This window comes from Oncorhynchus nerka, linkage group LG11 (assembly GCF_034236695.1).
Source record: "Oncorhynchus nerka isolate Pitt River linkage group LG11, Oner_Uvic_2.0, whole genome shotgun sequence".
NCBI classification, from domain to species: domain Eukaryota; kingdom Metazoa; phylum Chordata; class Actinopteri; order Salmoniformes; family Salmonidae; genus Oncorhynchus; species Oncorhynchus nerka.
The window spans coordinates 5984025-6005309 of NC_088406.1; the positions used below are offsets into that span (position 1 = coordinate 5984025).

The 21285-nt window shown below is 45.9% G+C and overlaps 1 protein-coding gene across 1 annotated transcript in view; it reads left to right on the plus strand.

Moving 5' to 3' along the window:
* The first annotated feature begins 1093 nt into the window (after positions 1-1093).
* The window catches only part of cog6 (component of oligomeric golgi complex 6), a 127639-nt gene continuing 107447 nt past the window's right edge, over positions 1094-21285 (plus strand). The window contains exons 1-4 of the mRNA XM_065024170.1: positions 1094-1278; positions 1861-2004; positions 4483-4554; positions 7449-7507. Coding sequence (XP_064880242.1) covers positions 1144-1278; positions 1861-2004; positions 4483-4554; positions 7449-7507 — 410 coding nt within the window. The 5' untranslated portion in view covers positions 1094-1143. The remainder of the gene's footprint in view (positions 1279-1860; positions 2005-4482; positions 4555-7448; positions 7508-21285) is intronic.

The following is a 21285-nucleotide window of genomic DNA, read 5'->3' on the forward strand; positions in this document are numbered from 1 at the left end:
TGTTCCCTGTTGTACCCTGTTGTACCCTGTTGTACCCACAACCCATGTGGAATTCTGGGTCTCTTTTGGAACTGCTGATCTGCGGTCAAGAACGCAGAGTTCATCTCAGCCTTTGCTGCACTTCAGTCCCTTGACTTGTTTGTCCCTGACGGAGACATGCATCACCCCAGAGAACAGTGCTACTCCAGCTGCTCTTCCTTCATCTGACTATGTTTTCTCTCAGAATCCGTGCGCATCTGGTCGTCGCGGTGGTGGCACAGGTCTACTCATTTCTCCTCCCTCTCTCACCTGTCCATAGCCTCGTTTTAATTCCATGCTGTCGCTGTCACTTGTCCACACAAGCTTGTCCACACAAGCTTAACATTATTGTCATCTGTCATCTGCTAAATTACTAACATTTTTTTTAATGAGAGAGAGAGAGACAGAGACAGAGAGAGAGAGAGACAGAGAGAGAGAGAGAGACACAGAGAGAGAGAGACAGAGTGAGAGAGAGAGAGAGAGAGAGAGAGAGAGAGAGAGAGAGAGAGAGAGACAGAGAGAGAGAGAGACAGAGAGAGACAGAGAGAGAGAGAGAGAGACAGAGAGAGAGAGGGACAGAGAGGGAGAGAGACAGAGTGAGAGAGAGAGAGAGAGAGAGAGAGAGAGAGAGGGAGAGAGACCATTGAAAGTCATAACTCTGTTTCCCTCTGAGAGGTCTAGAGTGAACACGGAGCAGGACACAATCCAATTCCTCTACAATGTAATGCAATAAAAGCTGTGACTGTGTAGCTATCCAATGTATTTATTCTGTGTCATTGTGGTGGGTTTTCACACCCTCACAATATTATTTATGTTGGTCTTTCTTGGGAAGATCTATTTAAAAAAAAAAAAAGTAATCCCATGTGTTTTCTTTGTTTACCTTGATGCTCTTTATGACCGCCATACTATATAACCAATATGAATTATATAATTTGTAAGGGGTTCATGCACACAACATAAATTGTTACTCTGTAATCGAATAATAAAATATACTACTGGTAATTATAAGGAATGTACTACACAAAGCAGGACTCTTTTTGCCTTTGTGTTCTATGTATCTACCCGGACATTTATTGCCGACGCACCAAACATCTTCCTGGTTTGACGTGGAGAAGATTGTTTACAATGTCAGAGAATAAAGTCGAAATGTCAACTGAAACCGCTTTAATTCAAAACAGTGGCAATGTGCCTTGTCAGCAGAATAACCCACTGTCTAGGAAACTCAATAAAATTCTAGAGACCAGGCTAGATAATGACAAGGTAAGACCATGTCGAGTCCTTCGTTGATGAAAATAACTGGTCAAGTCTCACCGCTAGCTAGGAGGAACGCATATGTAGCGCTTGTGATCTTCTATCTAGCAAGCTAACCTTAGTAGCTAATTGATTTCTGTATTTCATTCCTAATTGTTCCATAGAGAGCATTAGTATTGACGTCTTTGTATAAGCACCAACGGAGGCTAACTCCGCCATGGCTCTTTATGAACGACTAAAATAAGGTCTGGTAAAAACGTATACGTTTTGTTTGTCGACTGACGTGATTTTTTAAAGTATTTATGTAGTCAAAACAAGAACATTAAAGCTTTGTAATTCATAAATGTTATGACTTATTATCGCATAGACCTTATTTACAGTGTTTACCCCAAAACCCTCCAGAAAAACCTATTAATTTCTCCATAGGCTTTAATCAACGAGCCATGGCTAACTCATTTCAGTTTTTAAGGACTACAAACTGGCGAGCGCAACCACATTTAGTAGTAGAAACGGCGTGTACTTTATTTGCCAACTTTAGTTGATCCAGTGTTAGCCAACGTCGCAATGATAACCATCCCTCTTGTATTGTAGGAGATGTTGGAAGCTCTGAAGGCTCTGTCGGTGTTCTTCACAGAGAACAGTCTTCGGACCCGCAGGAACCTGCGGGGAGACATCGAGAGACGGAGCCTGAACATCAACGAAGAGTTTGCCAGGATATTTAAAGATGTCAAAGAGGTAGCTAGTTAAAGTTGAACTAGACTTTTAGACTACAGGGGGGGACTGAATGCATATGCCTTTAAAGCACTTTGTTGTACTTCATGTGAAATCAGATAGTAATATGTGCGTGGCTTAATCAGCTAAATCTGACTTTATTCATCTCTTCAAATTACGTGATTTAGTTGATATTAGATCGGGTTGGTCCTTTGAAATTCGAAATAAAGTTAGCGACCAAACTGAGATGTTGGCGTAAGTTGTGTCAGCCGGCATTTTCAAGAAAACCTGGAAGTGTAATTTTCGGTGGCGTTTTTAAAAAGGGTTAATTTCCATTGCATTTCAGTTCAGGCTAGCTAGCTAGTACAATGCAGTGTTGTAGTCGAGTCACTAAACCTCTAGTCGAGTTCGAAGTCCCCTGTGCTTGAGTCACGAGTCCCTATGGCTGATGGTGGAGTCCGAGTCACGAATCCGTTAATTTATGGTAGGTCTTATTATGCTTATGTTTCTAGTAGCCATCAGATGACAGTATATCTCCAACTCTTCTAAAAATGTAAACAAGTAATTTACTATTCATCACCACCTCACATGTTCTACTCAATGTCTGTGTTCCACTACTTACTTACGACATAAATGAATGGTATATCTGGCTCTGTTACAGTTTTTATACATTTGTGTTGTTTTTGTTGTTGTTGCAGAGAGAAGTAAAGGGAGACTTGTCAGAACTGGCTGTGGGAGCTAGACTGTTTTTACTATTAAACTCAATACTAGTGTTGCAGAGTGAAAACTAAAGGGAGACTTGTCAGAACTGGCTGTGAGAGCTAGACTGTTGTTTACTATTAAACTCAATACTAGTGTTGCAGAGTGAAAACTAAAGGGAGACTTGTCAGAACTGGCTGTGGGAGCTAGACTGTTTACTATTAAACTCAATACTAGTGTTGCAGAGTTAAAACTAAAGGGAGACTTGTCAGAACTGGCTGTGGGAGCTAGACTGTTTACTATTAAACTCAATACTAGTGTTGCAGAGTTAAAACTAAAGGGAGACTTGTCAGAACTGGCTGTGAGAGCTAGACTGTTGTTTACTATTAAACTCAATACTAGTGTTGTTTTCAATAGCAAAAAGAGAATCGCTCTGCGTAATGTGTAGCCTATGACTGGAGGCGGAGCCTGCCGGCCCACGATCATGATCAGGGCAGATTATGTATGCTGAGTGTGCCGGGGTGTGGTGCGGCCTTCCCACTGCTAGAGAACAGAACCCTCGCTGTTAATATTCTGCTTATCATAGTAGCCTATCCAGTTCCATCCTTTAGTAGGCTGCAGGGTGACAATAGAGCACACTCATAAATACCCCTTTTATATCCAGTTCCATCCTTTAGTAGGCTTCAGGGTGACAATAGAGCACACTCATAAATACCCCTTTTATATCCAGTTCCATCCTTTAGTAGGCTTCAGGGTGATAATAGAGCACACTCATAAATACCCCTTTTATATCCAGTTCCATCCTTTAGTAGGCTGCAGGGTGATAATAGAGCACACTCATAAATACCCCATTTATATCCAGTTCCATCCTTTAGTAGGCTTCAGGGTGATAATAGAGCACACTCATAAATACCCCTTTTATATCCAGTTCCATCCTTTAGTAGGCTTCAGGGTGATAATAGAGCACACTCATAAATACCCCTTTTATATCCAGTTCCATCCTTTAGTTGGCTGCAGGGTGATAATAGAGCACACTCATAAATACCCCATTTATATCCAGTTCCATCCTTTAGTAGGCTGCAGGGTGATAATAGAGCACACTCATAAATACCCCATTTATATCCAGTTCTATCCTTTAGTTGGCTTCAGGGTGATAATAGAGCACACTCATAAATACCCCATTTATATCCAGTTCCATCCTTTAGTTGGCTGCAGGGTGATAATAGAGCACACTCATAAATACCCCTTTTATATCCAGTTCCATCCTTTAGTAGGCTTCAGGGTGATAATAGAGTACACTCATAAATACCCCTTTTATATCCAGTTCCATCCTTTAGTTGGCTGCAGGGTGATAATAGAGCACACTCATAAATACCCCATTTATATCCAGTTCCATCCTTTAGTAGGCTGCAGGGTGATAATAGAGCACACTCATAAATACCCCATTTATATCCAGTTCTATCCTTTAGTAGGCTGCAGGGTGATAATAGAGTACACTCATAAATACCCCATTTATATCCAGTTCTATCCTTTAGTTGGCTGCAGGGTGATAATAGAGTCTGTTGAAGTGCAAATGCAAGTGACTTCTCCGAATCACCAATGGTCGAATCACAACTTGTGAAAATCAGACTTGAGTCAGAGAGTCCTGGACTCGAGTACTACAACACTGGTACAGTGTAATACAAAGAGTTATTCGACTACTTGCTTGTTAAATTCAAGAAGCCCTGATAACCTTTTAACTGATTGAATGGCTTTGACATGTTTTTAAAAGTTTTTTGGGGACATGTTTTTGCTTCCTCCTAGGAGCTTGAGAGTGTGCACGAGGACGTCCAGGCCATGAGCACCTGTTGTGAAGAGATGACCAGCAGATTGAAGGTACAGTTGAAGTCAGAAGTTTACATACACTTAGGTTGGCGTCATTAAAACTTGTTTTTCAACCACTCCACAAATGTCTTGTTACTTTGTTCATGACACAGGTCATTTTTCCAACAATTGTTTACAGACAGATAATTTCACTTATAATTCACTGTATCACAATTCCAGTGGGTCAGAAGTTTACATACACTAAGTTGACTGTGCCTTTAAACAGCGTGGAAAATTTCAGAAAATTATGTCATGGCTTTAGAAGCTTCTGATAGGCTAATTGACATACTTTGAGTCAATTGGAGGTGTACTTGTGGATATATTTCAAGGCCTACCTTCAAACTGAATGCCTCTTTGCTTGACATCATGGGAAAATCAAAAGAAGTCAGCCAAGACCTCAGAAAAAAAAATTGTAGACCTCCACAAGTCTGGTTCATCCCTGGGAGCAATTTCCAAACGCTTGAAGGTACCACGTTCATCTGTACGAACAATAGTACGCAAGTATAAACACCATGGGACCACACAGCCGTCATACCGCTCAGGAAGGAGACGCGTTCTGTCTCCTAGAGATGAACGTACTTTGGTGCAAATCAATCCCAGAACAACAGCAAAGGACCTTGTGAAGATGCTGGAGGAAACCGGTACGAATGTATCTATATCCACAGTAAAACAAGTCCTATATCGACATAACCTGAAAGGCTGCTCATTAAGGAAGAAGCCACTGCTCCAAAACCGCCATAAAAAAGCCAGACTATGGTTTGCAACTTGGGGACAACTTTTTCTGATTGAAGGTGCATCCCGAGTGGCGCAGCAGTGTAAGGCACTGCACCTCAGTGCTAGAGGCGTCACTACAGCCCCTGGTTCGATTCCAGGCTGTATCGCAACCGGCCTTGATTGGGAGTCTTGGCGCACAATAGGCCCAGTGCTGTCCGGGTTAGGGTTTGGCCCGGGGTAGGCCTTCATTGTAAAATAATAATTTGTTCTTATTAACTGACTTGCCTAGTTAAATTAAAATAAATATCAAGCTAACTACTGTAAATCACCTGTTGTTAAGAGATGACCAGCAGTATCTAACTACTGTAAATCACCTGTTGTTAAGAGATGACCAGCAGTATCTAACTACTGTAAATCACCTGTTGTTAAGAGATGACCAGCAGTATCTAACTACTGTAAATCACCTGTTGTTAAGAGATGACCAGCAGTATCTAACTACTGTAAATCACCTGTTGTTAAGAGATGACCAGCAGTATCTAACTACTGTAAATCACCTGTTGTTAAGAGATGACCAGCAGTATCTAACTACTGTAAATCACCTGTTGTTAAGAGATGACCAGCAGTATCTAACTACTGTAAATCACCTGTTGTTAAGAGATGACCAGCAGTATCTAACTACTGTAAATCACCTGTTGTTAAGAGATGACCAGCACTATCTAACTACTGTAAATCACCTGTTGTTAAGAGATGACCAGCAGTATCTAACTACTGTAAATCACCTGTTGTTAAGAGATGACCAGCAGTATCTAGCTACTGTAAATCACCTGTTAAGAGATGACCAGCAGTATCTAACTACTGTAAATCACCTGTTGTTAAGAGATGACCAGCAGTATCTAACTACTGTAAATCACCTGTTAAGAGATGACCAGCAGTATCTAACTACTGTAAATCACCTGTTAAGAGATGACCAGCAGTATCTAGCTACTGTAAATCACCTGTTGTTAAGAGATGACCAGCAGTATCTAGTTACTGTAAATCACCTGTTGATAAGAGATGACCAGCAGTATCTAACTACTGTAAATCACCTGTTAAGAGATGACCAGCAGTATCTAACTACTGTAAATCACCTGTTGTTAAGAGATGACCAGCAGTATCTAACTACTGTAAATCACCTGTTGATAAGAGATGACCAACAGTATCTAACTACTGTAAATCACCTGTTAAGAGATGACCAGCAGTATCTAACTACTGTAAATCACCTGTTAAGAGATGACCAGCAGTATCTAACTACTGTAAATCACCTGTTGTTAAGAGATGACCAGCAGTATCTAGCTACTGTAAATCACCTGTTAAGAGATGACCAGCAGTATCTAACTACTGTAAATCACCTGTTGTTAAGAGATGACCAGCAGTATCTAACTACTGTAAATCACCTGTTAAGAGATGACCAGCAGTATCTAACTACTGTAAATCACCTGTTAAGAGATGACCAGCAGTATCTAACTACTGTAAATCACCTGTTAAGAGATGACCAGCAGTATCTAACTACTGTAAATCACCTGTTAAGAGATGACCAGCAGTATCTAACTACTGTAAATCACCTGTTGTTAAGAGATGACCAGCAGTATCTAACTACTGTAAATCACCTGTTAAGAGATGACCAGCAGTATCTAACTACTGTAAATCACCTGTTGTTAAGAGATGACCAGCAGTATCTAACTACTGTAAATCACCTGTTGTTAAGAGATGACCAGCAGTATCTAACTACTGTAAATCACCTGTTGTTAAGAGATGACCAGCAGTATCTAACTACTGTAAATCACCTGTTGATAAGAGATGACCAGCAGTATCTAACTACTGTAAATCACCTGTTGATAAGAGATGACCAGCAGTATCTAGCTACTGTAAATCACCTGTTGTTAAGAGATGACCAGCAGTATCTAACTACTGTAAATCACCTGTTAAGAGATGACCAGCAGTATCTAGCTACTGTAAATCACTTTCAAAACAGACATGGGTTGTCTCTAATAGCTCCCTATTCCCTATGTAGTGAACTACTTTTAACCCGGGCCCTTGACACATGCATTCTTTTTTCAGCCTAAAGAACTACTGTTGTATTTCGTTAATTTCTTTCGGGCTGAGGTGACTGTGAAGAACTTTAATTGTTAATGGGTCTCTGTGTGTTTCAACAGGCAGCCAAGGATCAGACCCAGGACCTGATAGTGAAGACCAACAAGCTGCAGGGAGAGAAGTGAGTAACCTTGGAAACCAATGTCTTAACTGGTGGGATCTGAACCCTGAGGGAGAGAAGTGAGTAACCTTGGAAACCAAAGTCTTAACTGGTGGGATCTGAACCCTGAGGGAGAGAAGTGAGTAACCTTGGAAACCAACGTCTTAACTGGTGGGATCTGAACCCTGAGGGAGAGAAGTGAGTAACCTTGGAAACCAATGTCTTAACTGGTGGGATCTGAACTGAAGAGCATGCATTTAGTTTTACTTGTATTTAAGAGCAATTGGAGGCCACGGAAGGAGAGCTGTACGGCATTGAAGCTTGCCTGGAGGGTTGTTAACACAGTGTCCAAAGAAGGGCCAGAAGTATACAGAATGGTGTCGTCTGCGTAGAGGTGGATCAGAGACTCACCAGCAGCAAGAGCGACATCATTGATGTATACAGAGAAGAGAGTCGGTCCAAGAATTTAACCCTGTGGCACACCCATAGAAACTGCCAGAGGTCCGGACAGCAGACCCTCCGATTTGACACACTGAACTCTATCAGAGAAGTAGTTGGTGAACCAGGCGAGGCAATCATTTGAGAAACCAAGGCTGTCGAGTCTGCCGATGAGGATGTGGTGATTGACAGAGTCGAAAGCCTTGGCCAGGTCAATGAATACGGCTGCACAGTAATGTTTCTTATCGATGGCGGTTAAGATATCATTTAGGACCTTGAGCGTGGCTGAGGTGCACACATGACCAGCTCTGAAACCAGATTGCATAGCAGAGAAGGTATGGTGAGATTCGAAATGGTCGGTAGTCTGTTTGTTGACTTGGCTTTCGAAGACCTTAGAAAGGCAGGGTAGGATAGATACAGGTCCGTAGCAGTTTGGGTCAAGAGTGTCCCCCCTTAATCAGAGTCCCAGCGGTGTATTTAATCAGAGTCACAGCGGTGTATTTAATCAGAGTCACAGCGGTGTATTTAATCAGAGTAACAGCGGTGTATTTAATCAGAGTCACAGCGGTGTATTTAATCAGTCACAGCGGTGTATTTAATCAGAGTATTTAATCAGAGTCACAGCGGTGTATTTAATCAGAGTCACAGCGGTGTATTTAATCAGAGTATTTAATCAGAGTCACGGCGGTGTATTTAATCAGAGTCACAGCGGTGTATTTAATCAGAGTCACAGCGGTGTATTTAATCAGAGTCACAGCGGTGTATTTAATCAGAGTCACAGCGGTGTATTTAATCAGAGTCACAGCGGTGTATTTAATCAGAGTAACGGCGGTGTATTTAATCAGAGTCACGGCGGTGTATTTAATCAGAGTCACGGCGGTGTATTTAATCAGAGTATTTAATCAGAGTCACGGCGGTGTATTTAATCAGAGTATTTAATCAGAGTCACAGCGGTGTATTTAATCAGAGTATTTAATCAGAGTCCCAGCGGTGTATTTAATCAGTCACAGCGGTGTATTTAATCAGAGTAACAGCGGTGTATTTAATCAGAGTAACAGCGGTGTATTTAATCAGAGTCACGGCGGTGTATTTAATCAGAGTCACGGCGGTGTATTTAATCAGAGTCACAGCGGTGTATTTAATCAGAGTATTTAATCAGAGTCACAGCGGTGTATTTAATCAGAGTATTTAATCAGAGTCACGGCGGTGTATTTAATCAGAGTATTTAATCAGAGTCACGGCGGTGTATTTAATCAGAGTCACAGCGGTGTATTTAATCAGAGTATTTAATCAGAGTCCCAGCGGTGTATTTAATCAGAGTCACAGCGGTGTATTTAATCAGAGTATTTAATCAGTCACAGCGGTGTATTTAATCAGAGTCACAGCGGTGTATTTAATCAGAGTCACAGCGGTGTATTTAATCAGTCACAGCGGTGTATTTAATCAGAGTCACAGCGGTGTATTTAATCAGAGTCACAGCGGTGTATTTAATCAGAGTCACAGCGGTGTATTTAATCAGTAATAGCGGTGTATTTAATCAGTCCCAGCGGTGTATTTAATCAGAGTCACAGCGGTGTATTTAATCAGAGTCCCAGCGGTGTATTTAATCAGAGTCCCAGCGGTGTATTTAATCAGAGTCCCAGCGGTGTATTTAATCAGAGTCCCAGCGGTGTATTTAATCAGAGTCCCAGCGGTGTATTTAATCAGAGTCCCAGCGGTGTATTTAATCAGAGTCCCAGCGGTGTATTTAATCAGAGTCCCAGCGGTGTATTTAATCAGAGTTCCAGCGGTGTATTTAATCAGTCCCAGGGCGGTGTATTTAATCAGAGTCACGGCGGTGTATTTAATCAGAGTCACGGCGGTGTATTTAATCAGAGTCACGGCGGTGTATTTGATCAGAGTCACGGCGGTGTATTTGATCAGAGTCACGGCGGTGTATTTGATCAGAGTCACGGCGGTGTATTTGATCAGAGTCACGGCGGTGTATTTGATCAGAGTCACGGCGGTGTATTTGATCAGAGTCACGGCGGTGTATTTGATCAGAGTCACGGCGGGTATTTGTTCAGAGTCACGGCGGTGTATTTGATCAGAGTCACGGCGGTGTATTTGATCAGAGTCACGGCGGTGTATTTGATCAGAGTCACGGCGGTGTATTTGATCAGAGTCACGGCGGTGTATTTGATCAGAGTCACGGCGGTGTATTTGATCAGAGTCACGGCGGTGTATTTGATCAGAGTCACGGCGGTGTATTTGATCAGAGTCACGGCGGTGTATTTGATCAGCCCATGTGCACCAGCCTCCCTTTTCAGCTTTAAGGGAAGTGCGTTCGGGAACAACTGAATGCGTCTCAAAGTAGTTTTCACATCCAAAAACTTTATATGTCTGAATTCAGAATAAAATATGCTTCCCAAAAATAACATGGTCGCTGTGGTAGAACATTTATTTTGATTTGGTAATTTTCTGCATTTATTTAAGTCCCATCAGGTAGCCTGATTTCAGATGTGTCCATGTAAACAGAATCAGGTAGCCTGATTTCAGATGTGTCCATGTAAACAGGATCAGGTAGCCTGATTTCAGATGTGTCCATGTAAACAGGATCAGGTAGCCTGATTTCAGATGTGTCCATGTAAACAGGATCAGGTAGCCTGATTTCAGATGTGTCCGCGTAAACAGGATCAGGTAGCCTGATTTCAGATGTGTCCATGTAAACAGGATCAGGTAGCCTGATTTCAGATGTGTCCGTGTAAACAGGATCAGGTAGCCTGATTTCAGATGTGTCCATGTAAACAGGATCAGGTAGCCTGATTTCAGATGTGTCCATGCAAACAGGATCAGGTAGCCTGATTTCAGATGTGTCCATGCAAACAGGATCAGGTAGCCTGATTTCAGATGTGTCCATGCAAACAGGATCAGGTAGCCTGATTTCAGATGTGTCCATGTAAACAGGATCAGGTAGCCTGATTTCAGATGTGTCCATGTAAACAGGATCAGGTAGCCTGATTTCAGATGTGTCCATGTAAACAGGATCAGGTAGCCTGATTTCAGATGTGTCCATGTAAACAGGATCAGGTAGCCTGATTTCAGATGTGTCCATGCAAACAGGATCAGGTAGCCTGATTTCAGATGTGTCCATGCAAACAGGATCAGGTAGCCTGATTTCAGATGTGTCCATGCAAACAGGATCAGGTAGCCTGATTTCAGATGTGTCCATGCAAACAGGATCAGGTAGCCTGATTTCAGATGTGTCCATGTAAACAGGATCAGGTAGCCTGATTTCAGATGTGTCCATGCAAACAGGATCAGGTAGCCTGATTTGCGTAAACAGAATTATTAAGGTTAATCGTTCTTCTTGCAAAGAGTGTAAACGTTTTAAAATAAACTATTACATTAATCTGACTATCCACAATAATCACATTATTGTGTGTATGTAACCTTAGTCATTGTTACTACACTGGTTAAAGGAGGGGGAATTCAGGAGGTTAGTTGGAGTAGGGAACCCTTTAAAAAAATAATGTTTTAAACATTTTTCTAAATAATCATTGTTGTACAATTAAAGGCCAATACACTGCATTTCAAAGCCTGTAAATGTATACCTAGACTAAATATTATAAGCCTTCCACAACTATAAGACCCTCTAATAATTAAATTATTTTTAATAAAATAGTTTAACCAGCTTTTTATTTAATTTTTTAAATAATCACTCATCTGGCTTTCAAGTCTCTCTATGAAAAGACAATGAATAAAACATATGAACCAGACCCATGCGTAATGCACCACCACTGATAATGTCCAACTTCTGGTAGCAGGCGTTCTAGAACATTAACACAGGTCTGTGAATAATCTGTCGAGCACCAAGACCCTCCCTCCTCCTGTGCTGTGTGACACCAAGCCCCTCCCTCCTCCTGTGCTGTGTGACACCAAGCCCCTCCCTCCTCCTGTGCTGTGTGACACCAAGACCCTCCCTCCTCCTGTGCTGTGTGACACCAAGCCCCTCCCTCCTCCTGTGCTGTGTGACACCAAGCCCCTCCCTCCTCCTGTGCTGTGTGACACCAAGCCCCTCCCTCCTCCTGTGCTGTGTGACACCAAGCCCCTCCCTCCTCCTGTGCTGTGTGACACCAAGCCCCTCCCTCCTCCTGTGCTGTGTGACACCAAGACCCTCCCTCCTCCTGTGCTGTGTGACACCAAGCCCCTCCCTCCTCCTGTGCTGTGTGACACCAAGCCCCTCCCTCCTCCTGTGCTGTGTGACACCAAGCCCCTCCCTCCTCCTGTGCTGTGTGACACCAAGCCCCTCCCTCCTCCTGTGCTGTGTGACACCAAGCCCCTCCCTCCTCCTGTGCTGTGTGACACCAAGCCCCTCCCTTCTCCTTCCTCCTGTGCTGTGTGAAGCCCACGTGCTCGTGGGTTAGCCAGCTCCTCAAGTCTAGCCGATTTGGATGTATTTGCATGCTAACGAGGTCGGTAACAGTCTTAACTGTTATGAGTACACATGTCCTGTCTCCCAACGGTTTGAACAACACAGCCTGTTCATAGTTGTTTAGATGTTGAAATTCAGGGGCCTAATAAGATGCTTATTTCTCCGAATGAGAAACGAGTTGTCGTCTCCTTATATAAAAGCGTCTTTAAAAAAAAAAAATGTATGCCCATCGCTAAATTTATTAAACACAGACTAGACCCGCTTAGCACATAAATCGGTGGGTGAAATGTTACCGTGATGCCACGCGCGACAGAAACGGAGCGTACATTTTTCCACAGCATGTTCGTTGATATTTAAAGCATGGCAAAATGTGTAGAATGGCAGCAAACTAGCTTTAAAACTGCAACAGTGTCTCCTATGCCCCACGGCAAAATGTGTAGAATGGCAGCAAACTAGCTTTAAAACTGCAACAGTGTCTCCTATGCCCCATGGCAAAATGTGTAGAATGGCAGCAAACTAGCTTTAAAACTGCAACAGTGTCTCCTATGCCCCACGGCAAAATGTGTAGAATGGCAGCAAACTAGCTTTAAAACTGCAACAGTTTCTCCTATGCCCCATGGCAAAATGTGTAGAATGGCAGCAAACTAGCTTTAAAAATGCAACAGTGTCTCCTATGCCCCACGGCAAAATGTGTAGAATGGCAGCAAACTAGCTTTAAAACTGCAACAGTGTCTCCTATGCCCCATGGCAAAATGTGTAGAATGGCAGCAAACTAGCTTTAAAACTGCAACAGTGTCTCCTATGCCCCACGGCAAAATGTGTAGAATGGCAGCAAACTAGCTTTAAAACTGCAACAGTGTCTCCTATGCCCCACGGCAAAATGTGTAGAATGGCAGCAAACTAGCTTTAAAACTGCAACAGTTTCTCCTATGCCCCACGGCAAAATGTGTAGAATGGCAGCAAACTAGCTTTAAAACTGCAACAGTGTCTCCTATGCCCCACGGCAAAATGTGTAGAATGGCAGCAAACTAGCTTTAAAACTGCAACAGTGTCTCCTATGCCCCACGGCAAAATGTGTAGAATGGCAGCAAACTAGCTTTAAAACTGCAACAGTTTCTCCTATGCCCCACGGCAAAATGTGTAGAATGGCAGCAAACTAGCTTTAAAACTGCAACAGTTTCTCCTATGCCCCATGGCAAAATGTGTAGAATGGCAGCAAACTAGCTTTAAAACTGCAACAGTTTCTCCTATGCCCCACGGCAAAATGTGTAGAATGGCAGCAAACTAGCTTTAAAACTGCAACAGTTTCTCCTATGCCCCACGGCAAAATGTGTAGAATGGCAGCAAACTAGCTTTAAAACTGCAACAGTGTCTCCTATGCCCCATGGCAAAATGTGTAGAATGGCAGGAAATCAGGCGGGCTCTGACTGCATGTGTTGGTAACAAGCTAGAGAAGAAGAAATTTCAGAGTTTATAGCCGACGAGCGCTAACTAACGTTAAAGATCCGTTTCAAACATATATATATATATATGAATAATTTCGGAAGCCACTAGCTTTTGAACTACCGAACAACTACAGTCCTACACGTTTCATAACGTGATCTCGACAACAATTTTTTTCTAGGTAAAACATTTCTTAAAATGTTCCTTTTTAACGTTAACTAGCGCTAGTCGGCTGTGCCTGTGTGACACCAAGCCCCTCCCTCCTCCTGTGCTGTGTGACACCAAGCCCCTCCCTCCTCCTGTGCTGTGTGACACCAAGCTCCTCCCTCCTCCTGTGCTGTGTGACACCAAGCCCCTCCCTCCTGTGCTGTGTGACACCAAGCCCCTCCCTCCTCCTGTGCTGTGTGACACCAAGCCCCTCCCTCCTCCTGTGCTGTGTGACACCAAGCCCCTCCCTCCTCCTGTGCTGTGTGACACCAAGCCCCTCCCTCCTCCTGTGCTGTGTGACACCAAGCCCCTCCCTCCTGTGCTGTGTGACACCAAGCCCCTCCCTCCCTCCTGTGCTGTGTGACACCAAGCCCCTCCCTCCCTCCTGTGCTGTGTGACACCAAGCCCCTCCCTCCTGTGCTGTGTGACACCAAGCCCCTCCCTCCTCCTGTGCTGTGACACCAAGCCCCTCCCTCCTGTGCTAGGTGACACCAAGCCCCTCCCTCCTGTGCTGTGTGACACCAAGCCCCTCCCTCCTGTGCTGTGTGACACCAAGCCCCTCCCTCCCTCCTGTGCTGTGTGACACCAAGCCCCTCCCTCCCTCCTGTGCTGTGTGACACCAAGCCCCTCCCTCCTGTGCTGTGTGACACCAAGCCCCTCCCTCCTCCTGTGCTGTGACACCAAGCCCCTCCCTCCTGTGCTGTGTGACACCAAGCCCCTCCCTCCTGTGCTGTGTGACACCAAGCCCCTCCCTCCTGTGCTGTGTGACACCAAGCCCCTCCCTCCTCCTGTGCTGTGTGACACCAAGCCCCTCCTCCCTCCTGTGCTGTGTGACACCAAGCCCCTCCCTCCTGTGCTGTGTGACACCAAGCCCCTCCCTCCTCCTGTGCTGTGTGACACCAAGCCCCTCCCTCCTGTGCTGTGTGACACCAAGCCCCTCCCTCCTCCTGTGCTGTGTGACACCAAGCCCCTCCTCCCTCCTGTGCTGTGTGACACCAAGCCCCTCCTTCCTCCTGTGCTGTGTGACACCAAGCCCCTCCCTCCTCCTGTGCTGTGTGACACCAAGCCCCTCCCTCCTCCTGTGCTGTGTGACACCAAGCCCCTCCTCCTCCTGTGCTGTGTGACACCAAGCCCCTCCCTCCTCCTGTGCTGTGTGACACCAAGCCCCTCCCTCCTCCTGTGCTGTGTGACACCAAGCCCCTCCCTCCTCCTGTGCTGTGTGACACCAAGCCCCTCCCTCCTGTGCTGTGTGACACCAAGCCCCTCCCTCCTCCTGTGCTGTGTGACACCAAGCCCCTCCCTCCTCCTGTGCTGTGTGACACCAAGCCCCTCCTCCCTCCTGTGCTGTGTGACACCAAGCCCCTCCTCCCTCCTGTGCTGTGTGACACCAAGCCCCTCCTCCCTCCTGTGCTGTGTGACACCAAGCCCCTCCCTCCTCCTGTGCTGTGTGACACCAAGCCCCTCCCTCCTCCTGTGCTGTGTGACACCAAGCCCCTCCCTCCTCCTGTGCTGTGTGACACCAAGCCCCTCCCTCCTCCTGTGCTGTGTGACACCAAGCCCCTCCCTCCTCCTGTGCTGTGTGACACCAAGCCCCTCCCTCCTCCTGTGCTGTGTGACACCAAGCCCCTCCCTCCTCCTGTGCTGTGTGACACCAAGCCCCTCCCTCCTGTGCCTGTGTCAAAACTCTGGAATTTCTCCTTCTCTAACTTGGTACCAATCTTCCAGTGTGTTTCTGGAAGGAGGAAACAACAGATCTGGGACCAGGCTAGAGGAGGAGACAACAGATCTGGGACCAGGCTATAGAAGGAGACAACAGATCTGGGACCAGGCTATAGGAGGAAACAACAGATCTGGGACCAGGCTATAGGAGGAAACAACAGATCTGGGACCAGGCTATAGAAGGAGACAACAGATCTGGGACCAGGCTATAGAAGGAGACAACAGATCTGGGACCAGGCTAGAGGAGGAGACAACAGATCTGGGACCAGGTTATAGAAGGAGACAACAGATCTGGGACCAGGCTATAGAAGGAGACAACAGATCTGGGACCAGGCTATAGGAGGAGACAACAGATCTGGGACCAGGCTATAGAAGGAGACAACAGATCTGGGACCAGGCTATAGGAGGAGACAACAGATCTGGGACCAGGCTATAGAAGGAGACAACAGATCTGGGACCAGGCTATAGGAGGAGACCACAGATCTGGGACCAGGCTAGAGAAGGAGACAACAGATCTGGGACCAGGCTATAGGAGGAGACCACAGATCTGGGACCAGGCTAGAGGAGGAGACAACCGATCTGGGACCAAGCTATAGAAGGAGACAACAGATCTGGGACCAGGCTATAGGAGACAACAGATCTGGGACCAGGCTATAGAAGGAGACAACAGATCTGGGACCAGGCTATAGGAGGAGACCACAGATCTGGGACCAGGCTATAGAAGGAGACAACAGATCTGGGACCAGGATATAGGAGACAACAGATCTGGGACCAGGCTATAGAAGGAGACAACAGATCTGGGACCAAGCTATAGGAGGAGACAACAGATCTGGGACCAGGCTATAGAAGGAGACAACAGATCTGGGACCAGGCTATAGGAGGAGACAACAGATCTGGGACCAGGCTATAGAAGGAGACAACAGATCTGGGACCAGGATGTAGGAGACAACAGATCTGGGACCAGGCTGTAGAAGGAGACAACAGATCTGGGACCAGGCTATAGAAGGAGACAACAGATCTGGGACCAGGCTATAGAAGGAGACAACAGATCTGGGACCAGGCTATAGAAGGAGACAACAGATCTGGGACCAGGCTATAGAAGGAGACAACAGATCTGGGACCAGGCTACAGAAGGAGACTACAGATCTGGGACCAGGCTATAGAAGGAGACAACAGATCTGCGACCAGGCTACAGAAGGAGACAACAGATCTGGGCCCAGGCTACAGAAGGAGACAACAGATCTGGGACCAGGCTATAGAAGGAGACAACAGATCTGGGACCAGGCTATAGAAGGAGACAACAGATCTGGGACCAGACTAGAGGAGGAGACCACAGATCTGGGACCAGGCTAGAGGAGGAGACAACAGATCTGGGACCCGGCTAGAGGAGGAGACAACAGATCTGGGACCAGGCTATAGAAGGAGAACAGATCTGGGATCAGGCTAGAGGAGGAGACAACCGATCTGGGACCAGGCTATAGAAGGAGACAACAGATCTGGGACCAGGCTATAGAAGGAGACAACAGATCTGGGACCAGGCTATAGGAGACAACAGATCTGAGACCAGGCTATAGGAGGAGACAACAGATCTGGGATCAGGCTATAGGAGGAGGAGACAGATCTGGGACCAGGCTATAGAAGGAGACAACAGATCTGGGACCAGGCTATAGGAGGAGACAACAGATCTGGGACCAGGCTATAGGAGGAGACAACAGGTCTGGGACCAGGCTATAGGAGGAGACAACAGATCTGGGATCAGGCTATAGAAGGAGACAACAGATCTGGGACCAGGCTATAGAAGGAGACAACAGATCTGGGACCAGGCTATAGAAGGAGACAACAGATCTGGGACCAGGCTAGAGGAGGAGACAACAGATCTGGGACCAGGCTATAGAAGGAGACAACAGATCTGGGACCAGGCTAGAGGAGGAGACAACAGATCTGGGACCAGGCTATAGGAGGAGACAACAGATCTGGGACCAGGCTATAGAAGGAGACAACAGATCTGGGACCAGGCTATAGAAGGAGACAACAGATCTGGGACCAGGCTATAGAAGGAGACAACAGATCTGGGAACAGGCTAGAGGAGGAGACAACAGATCTGGGACCAGGCTAGAGGAGGAGACAACAGATCTGCGACCAGGCTATAGAAGGAGACAACAGATCTGGGACCAGGCTATAGAAGGATACAACAGATCTGGGACCAGGCTATAGAAGGAGACAACAGATCTGGGACCAGGCTATAGAAGGAGACAACAGATCTGGGACCAGGCTATAGAAGGATACAACAGATCTGGGACCAGGCTATAGAAGGAGACAACAGATCTGGGACCAGGCTATAGAAGGAGACAACAGATCTGGGACCAGGCTAGAGGAGGAGACAACAGATCTGGGACCAGGCTATAGGAGGAGACCACAGATCTGGGACCAGGCTATAGAAGGAGACAACAGATCTGGGACCAGGCTATAGAAGGAGACAACAGACCAGGCTATAGTAGGAGAACAGATCTGGGACCAGGCTATATAAGGAGACAACAGATCTGGGACCAGGCTTAGAGGAGGAGACAACAGATCTGGGACCAGGCTAGAGGAGGAGATAACAGATCTGGGACCAGGCTAGAGTAGGAGACAACAGACCTGGGACCAGGCTATAGAAGGAGACAACAGACCAGGCTATGACCTTTTCTCACCTGGGTTTCTCTCTGCTGTTTTCGTTGTTGTTGCTCCATCACTCCTCTCTTCCTGTGTGTCACCTCCTAGTCGGGGGGATTGTGCTAGTGAAGCGAGGAATGGCCAACTGTACATCACAGCTGTCGCTGTTACCTTTTGCCAACAATTTACACACACACACACACACACACACACACACACACACACACACACACACACACACACACACACACACACACACACACACACTGAGCCTCTGAGAGTGTACAGTCTACCACAGGAACAAGAGCAGTCATTTTACATTGATCAGATGCTCTTATCTAGAGCAACATACAGGAACAATTAGGGTTAAGTGTCTTGGTCAAGGGCACATCGACAGATTGTTCACCTAGTCTGCTCGGGGATTCAAACCAGTGACCTTTTCGGTTACTGGCCCAATGCTCTTAACTGCTTGGCTACCTGCCAGTCCTCTCTCATCTCACTCCCTCCCCTCTCTCCCTCCCTCCCCTCCCTCCCTCCCTCCTCCCTCCCCTCCCTCCCTCCTCCCTCCCTCCCCTCCCTCACTCCCTCACTCCCTCCCCTCACTCCTCCCTCCCCTCCCTCCTCCCTCCCTCCCTCCTCCCTCCCTCCCTCCCCTCCCTCCCTCCCCTCCCTCCCTCCCTTCCCTCCCCTCCCTCCCCTCCCTCCCCTCACTCCAGCTGATCCATTCTGTCACATTGTCATCCACAAGCTCCCAGATCAACTCAGCCAAAATCAATGGCCATAAACCACTATGGTGTTCTGTCATGACCCATAAAACAAGGGGTGGCAGTGAGGACCAGGGGGTCATAGAGATTCTGTCTCAAATCAAGGTTTTTATTGGTCGTTCAACACAGATTTGTTTTAATGTCAACATTCACAAGTACACTGATGCCTTTCTTGCAAACTCACAATCCGACACAGCAGTGATCATTATCAATGTGGCACTACAAAATAACAAGGTAGAGCAAAAACACCAAGAAATAAGAAATAAGAATAAAAAAACAATAAATAAAAATAAGAAATAAGAATAACGCCAGAAAGTAAGAGGCTAAATTAGTGTCCAATAACATATTTATAATGTATAGGGATACTGGAGTGATGGAGGTAGATACTGGAGTGATGGAGGTAGATACTGGAGTGATGGAGGTAGATACTGGAGTGATGGAGGTAGATACTGGAGTGATGGAGGTAGATACTGGAGTGATGGAGGTAGATACTGTATGTATAGGGATACTGGAGTGATGGAGGTAGATACTGGAGTGATGGAGGTGGATACTGGAGTGATGGAGGTAGATACTGTATGTACAGGGATACTGGAGTGATGGAGGTAGATACTGTATGTACAGGGATACTGGAGTGATGGAGGTAGATACTGTATGTACAGGGATACTGGAGTGATGGAGGTAGATACTGGAGTGGTGGAGGTAGATACTGTATGTACAGGGATACTGGAGTGATGGAGGTAGATACTGGAGTGATGGAGGTGGATACTGGAGTGATGGAGGTGGATACTGGAGTGATGGAGGTAGATACTGGAATGATGGAGGTAGATACTGGAGTGATGGAGGTAGATACTGTATGTACAGGGATACTGGAGTGATGGAGGTAGATACTGGAATGATGGAGGTAGATACTGGAGTGATGGAGGTAGATACTGGAGTGATGGAGGTAGATACTGGAGTGATGGAGGTAGATACTGTATGTAGAGGGATACTGGAGTGATGGAGGTAGATACTGGAGTGATGGAGGTTGATACTGTATGTACAGGGATACTGGAGTGATGGAGGTAGATACTGTAGTGATGGAGGTAGATACTGTAGTGATGGAGGTAGATACTGGAGTGATGGAGGTAGATACTGGAGTGATGGAGGTAGATACTGTATGTATAGAGATACTGGAGTGATGGAGGTAGATACTGGAGTGATGGAGGGAGTGATGGAGGTAGATACTGGAGTGATGGAGGTAGATACTGGAGTGATGGAGGTAGATACTGGAGTGATGGAGGTAGATACTGGAGTGATGGAGGTAGATACTGTATGTATAGAGATACTGTAGTGATGGAGGTAGATACTGGAGTGATGGAGGTAGATACTGGAGTGATGGAGGTAGATACTGGAGTGATGGAGGTAGATACTGGAGTGATGGAGGTAGATACTGGAGTGATGGAGGTAGATACTGGAGTGATGGAGGTAGATACTGGAGTGATGGAGGTTGATACTGGAGTGATGGAGGTAGATACTGGAGTGATGGAGGTAGATACTGGAGTGATGGAGGTAGATACTGTATGTATAGAGATACTGGAGTGATGGAGGTAGATACTGGAGTGATGGAGGTAGATACTGGAGTGATGGAGGTAGATACTGGAGTGATGGAGGTAGATACTGGAGTGATGGAGGTAGATACTGGAGTGATGGAGGTAGATACTGGAGTGATGGAGGTAGATACAGGAGTGATGGAGGTAGATACTGTATGTACAGGGATACTGGAGTGATGGAGGTAGATACTGGAGTGGTGGAGGTAGATACTGTATGTACAGGGATACTGGAGTGATGGAGGTAGATACTGGAGTGGTGGAGGTAGATACTGTATGTACAGGGATACTGGAGTGATGGAGGTAGATACTGGAATGATGGAGGTAGATACTGGAGTGGTGGAGGTAGATACTGTATGTACAGGGATACTGGAGTGATGGAGGTAGATACTGGAGTGATGGAGGTGGATACTGGAGTGATGGAGGTGGATACTGGAGTGATGGAGGTGGATACTGGAGTGATGGAGGTAGATACTGGAATGATGGAGGTAGATACTGTAGTGATGGAGGTAGATACTGTAGTGATGGAGGTTGATACTGGAATGATGGAGGTTGATACTGGAATGATGGAGGTAG